General features: G+C 41.4%; 1 protein-coding gene across 2 annotated transcripts in view; it reads left to right on the top strand.

Moving 5' to 3' along the window:
* Positions 1 to 5,232, top strand: part of trmt61a (tRNA methyltransferase 61A) — an 18,247-nt gene that overhangs the window by 5,509 nt on the left and 7,506 nt on the right. The window contains exon 2 of one of the 2 annotated variants that reach the window (XM_031873129.1): positions 1,552 to 1,898. In XM_031873129.1, coding sequence (XP_031728989.1) covers positions 1,568 to 1,898 — 331 coding nt within the window. In that variant the 5' untranslated portion in view covers positions 1,552 to 1,567. Of the gene's footprint in view, positions 1 to 1,269; positions 1,899 to 5,232 lie in introns of those variants that run through there. The other variant, XM_031873130.1, reaches the window with a different exon arrangement.

The raw sequence follows: 5,232 nt of genomic DNA, 5'->3' as shown, positions 1-5,232 counted from the left end.
TATGTGTACGTGTGTATGTATGTGTACGTATGTATGTATGTGTACGTATGTATGTATGTGTACGTATGTATGTATGTGTACGTATGTATGTATGTGTACGTATGTGTACGTATGTATGTATGTATGTACGTATGTATGTATGTATGTGTACGTATGTATGTATGTATGTGTACGTATGTATGTATGTATATGTATGTGTATGTATGTGTACGTATGTATGTATGTATGTATGTATGTATGTATGTATGTATGTATGTATGTGTACGTATGTACGTATGTGTACGTACGTATGTGTACGTACGTATGTGTACGTATGTATGTATGTATGTGTACGTATGTATGTATGTGTACGTACGTATGTGTACGTATGTATGTGTACGTATGTATGTATGTGTGTACGTATGTGTGTACGTATGTGTACGTATGTGTACGTATGTATGTGTACGTATGTGTACGTATGTACGTGTATGTGTACGTATGTGTGTACGTGTATGTATATGTGTGTACGTGTATGTATGTGTGTACGTGTGTGTACGTGTGTACGTGTGTGTGTATGTGTGTGTACGTATGTGTGTGTGTGTACGTATGTATGTGTGTGTGTACGTATGTGTGTGTACGTACGTACGTATGTGTGTGTACGTATGTGTGTGTACGTACGTACGTATGTGTGTGTACGTATGTGTGTGTACGTACGTATGTGTGTGTACGTACGTACGTACGTGTGTGTGTACGTATGTGTGTGTGTGTGTACGTACGTACGTACGTGTGTGTGTGTACGTACGTACGTGTGTGTGTGTGTACGTACGTACGTGTGTGTGTGTGTACGTACGTATGTGTGTGTGTGTGTGTACGTACGTACGTGTGTGTGTACGTACGTATGTGTGTGTGTGTACGTATGTGTGTGTACGTACGTGTGTGTACGTACGTATGTATACGTATGTATGTATGTATGTGTACGTATGTATGTATGTGTGTGTACGTATGTATGTGTGCGTATGTATGTATGTGTGCGCGTGTGTATGTATGTATGTGCGCGTGTGTGTGCGTACGTGTGTGTGCGTGTACGTGTATATGTATAAATGTGTATATGTGTGTATGTGTACATATATGTGTGTGTGTGTGTGTATGTGTACATATATATGTGTGTGTGTATATAAATGTGAGTATATAAATGACTCTACTTCTCTCTTGATTTATTACCTCAGTCAACATGAGTTTATGGTCTCAATCTCTAGTTTCAAGTCTTCTTCAATACAGCATGATGTTTATTATGGTCCTATTTTGAATGGAAACAAAAAAGGTTGGAGAAAACTCTGGTTTGCAGGTCTTTGAGACAATTATCTCAGTTTGAGACTCAAGGCTACATTAGCCGCAACTAGCATACTCCTTTGTTCATGTCATTTGGGATGGCTGGTAACTATGGCGGTAGTAGGATTGCAGAGTTGGTTGTCCAAAAAATTGATGTTTGAAACCCAAAGGTGAACATGACGGAGGATATTATAAATTTTACGCACGAGTTATTGCTGTTAATCTCCTCCCTCCTTGTTGCAGACTGACGGTGCTCACCATGAGTTTTGTGGAGTACTCGGACCTCATTCAGGATGGTGACGTCGCTATCGTCTACCTGGGCCATGAATCCATGATGCCGGTCAAGGTGCAGCAGGGCGCCCAAACGCAGACACGCTATGGAGTCATTCGCCACTCCTCAGACCTGATCGGTCAACGCTACGGGTCGAAGGTAACCTGCAGCAAAGGCGGGTGGGTCTACGTGCTTCACCCGACGCCGGAGCTGTGGACCGTCACCCTGCCGCACCGCACACAGATCCTCTACACCACCGACATCGCCACCATCACCATGATGCTGGAGCTGAAGCCGGGCTCCGTCGTCTGCGAGTCAGGTGAGGGTCACTTCAGATTCAAGACAGATGTGTCGGTGGAGGATTAAATCGATGAAAAGCATCACATAGTTTGTAGAAAGATAGTCCACTGCAAATGGCAGGAATGTTTGGCAACTGTTTGGCAATACAGTTCATGAGCATCATTGACAGGATAGCAAATAGAAACAAACATATCTCTGCATATTTTTTGGGGGAATGGAAATAGCAAAACTAAATAAATTGGCATTAAAAATAATATAAATTGTTTTTTAAAAATCCTCTTGGATCAGCTGGAAAATGCACCTTCTGGAATAGGATGCATTGATGGAGAGTAAAGTAGCCAACAGTATATAAAGGAGTTACAATAAAACACACACATTGATCAACACAAAAACATCAGATATTGCATTTAGTTTTGTACTTCTACTTCATTTTGCTGATAGTACTTTCATAAGAGGTTTTCAATACAGGTTAAGTCATAGTGGAGTATTTCCAGTGTTATATTAGTGCTTTTGCTTTAAGTAGAGCATCTGAATCCTCCCTATACTGGTTCAAGTAGGGGGATGGGATATGTTGCTTTATTGCAGCCTAGCTTTTCTTATATAACCTTTTCCACTGCAGCTTTAAGAAGCGCCTGATTTAAATCGTCCCGTTCACACCTTTTTGAGTCACATGTTTTGTTCCACAGAGCCTCAGCTGGTGATATTGAACATCATGTGATAGCTCGCAGATGTGCCCGAGACAATTATGTAATTCAGTGTTTGTTGACAATGTCACTTCTTGTCTCTCGCCTTCAGCTCCATTTGTTTAATTGCAGTCACTCCGAGTGTGTCGGTGTGTGTTTTCGGGCTAGCTATAGCTGCATTTTCATCCAGGCCAAGGGCAGGGATGAGGGATGGGGGATGGGCGAGGATGTTAAAATGTGTGTGGTGGTGCAGTGCTCCATCATGGTTTACTGCTGCAAGCCCTGCGAATGTCACTTTGTTGATTGTGTGTGTGGAAATCGTGTGTGTGTGATTGGAAGGGTCTCCTGGGTGATGAATGACCTCAGTAGGAAATCGGTTTAGTCAGCAAGAAGGCTGCACTATCTGCACTGGCATCACATTACTCCGGCCTTTTCTTTTATGCATATTTAACACTTGCACATGCATTAGATTAAAACCATCACTGGAAGTCTTATCACGTTTTTATTCAGAGGACTAATGGTTTGAATATCGGATGGTTTATTAAATTACTTCCTTGTTGCAGCATTTTATTAGCTCCACATAACACTTGAGTATCGTTATGCGTCGTTGAGGCGCTAATCGGCGTTTAGTTCATCACAGTGGTGACTCGTAATGTCCGAGCCTGACAGTCTTTAACCAGTACATGCTGGATAGACATGCAGCGATTAGAGGCGATAATTCTATTGGCTGTTCTCACTTGCTGAAGGAGCATCCGGTCATGTAGAGGAGTCACCTTGACGGAGTGTTTACTGTATGTTTTATTTTTTTGATTCAGTATACTCGGCACATGCTCACTGGAACTCAAGGGCTTTGGAGTCATAGTATTGAGGTTGCACAAATATGACAAGTTCAACCGGCCCAGGGGGCTCACAGCTGGTACAGAAACAAAGAGACCAAAGTCTAAGTCCAGGTGGTCGTGCTTCTGGCTTATATTTATACTGATGAGATTTGAAACTAGCGATAATAATGTTGTGTATAATCTTTAGTAGGGATGCACCGATTATAAAGTACTCGTATCGGTACTGTGTATCGCCAAGTACTCAAGTGTAAGTATTTTGGACTGAGAAATTGTTATCTCCGCCAGGGGATTATGCAACCGTGAGTCCATGAGTGAGTGAGTGCGCCTCTTTGTCTGTCCACAGCTAGTCTCGCATTCTGCTGCGGCAAACTGTATGATGTTTTGGGGGCCAAGTTATGCTATAAAAAAATAAATAAAACAAACCTTTTGTTGCAGCCAATATATTGGGGCCAGTATTTAGATCAATTGTCTCTTCCACTTTTTCACACAGGGCCATGTAGGTTTGGATTTTGTTTTTCCCTTAATAATAAAAACCTTCATTTAAAAACTGCATTTGGTGTTTACTTGTGTTATCTTTGTCTAATATTTAAATTTGTTTGATGATCTGAAACATTTAAGTGCGACAAACATGCAAAAAAATAAGAAATCAGGAAGGGGGCAAACACTTTTTCACACAACTGTATATGTATATGAACATAAAGAACAATAAATTTGAGATATTGGTGCAGAATGGTGCAGCGCTCTCATTAAAGGGCAGTTTGTCATCATTTGTGTGATGGTCTGCTCTTCACACCTACAGACGAACTGAAGTGGAAACACGGACTGTCTTTGTGTGAAGGATTTGCTGGTTAATGTGGCCACCAAGTCTTCGAGCTGACACACGTAGAAGAGGTCAAACTAAGTTACATTTCCTCTATGAAACCCTGAAGTACTCGTTGATACCACTTCCTTTATTTCACGAACCAATGCAGATGCAGCACAACACCAAATATGGGAATACTTATACCAATACAATGCTAATTCTTTAGCCATGCTACTGACTCTGCCGATGAATAAAAATACCATTTTTACAACAAAGGTTAAACATTTGTGCTCTATAATCACATTTTAATTTAGTTATAGGAAAACTGAATAGCATATCACAAATGCATACATATTTGGTCTCATCCAAACATTTTATGTTCCAAAAATGTAATGCATTTAAAAGAGGGATTTAAAAAACAATCTAAATCTTTGTCGGCGCTCGTCATTCAACTCTCCACCAGATTACATAGAAATCTGTCTGCCAGCTGCAGAGAGATGTTGCAGAGTAAACGACAAACAGTGGGAATGAAAACGTCCTTTAATCCAAATACGACAACACAGCTGGTTCCACACCAGCAAAACAGTCGTTTTAATTTCAGGACTCTTGTATTGGATTGTATACGGTTTATATTTTGATAGTCACTGCATGTATATCAACATAAAACCAGTGAGGACAACCAGCACAGTTGGATAAAAAACAACTAATGAGGTAATTTAAGCAGAAAGCTGTCTGTGTGTCTCTCTTCCCCCCCCCCCCCCCCGTCTGTCTGTCTGTCTCTCCCCCCCTGTGGTTATGTAACAGCTGTTTTTGTCTGCGTGTTTAAATCTGCATATTCCCATTCCTTCAGTTTAGAACACCCTCCACAGTTTCCTGCTTGTATCCGGCTCAGCATTGAGAGGTTTTTAGCGAGTCAGAGTGCTGCTGTGGGGTAAACATAGCCCTCTTTGTCGCCACACGAACAAAGGCGGCGGTGATGTAATATCAGGAGAAGAAGAAGGGGGGGGGGTCTGCTAGCTTCTAGCTGTG

Source organism: Anarrhichthys ocellatus, unplaced genomic scaffold (assembly GCF_004355925.1).
Source record: "Anarrhichthys ocellatus isolate YVR2014 unplaced genomic scaffold, GSC_Weel_1.0 scaffold69, whole genome shotgun sequence".
Lineage (NCBI taxonomy): Eukaryota > Metazoa > Chordata > Actinopteri > Perciformes > Anarhichadidae > Anarrhichthys > Anarrhichthys ocellatus.
This window is presented reverse-complemented; position numbering and strand designations above follow the sequence as displayed.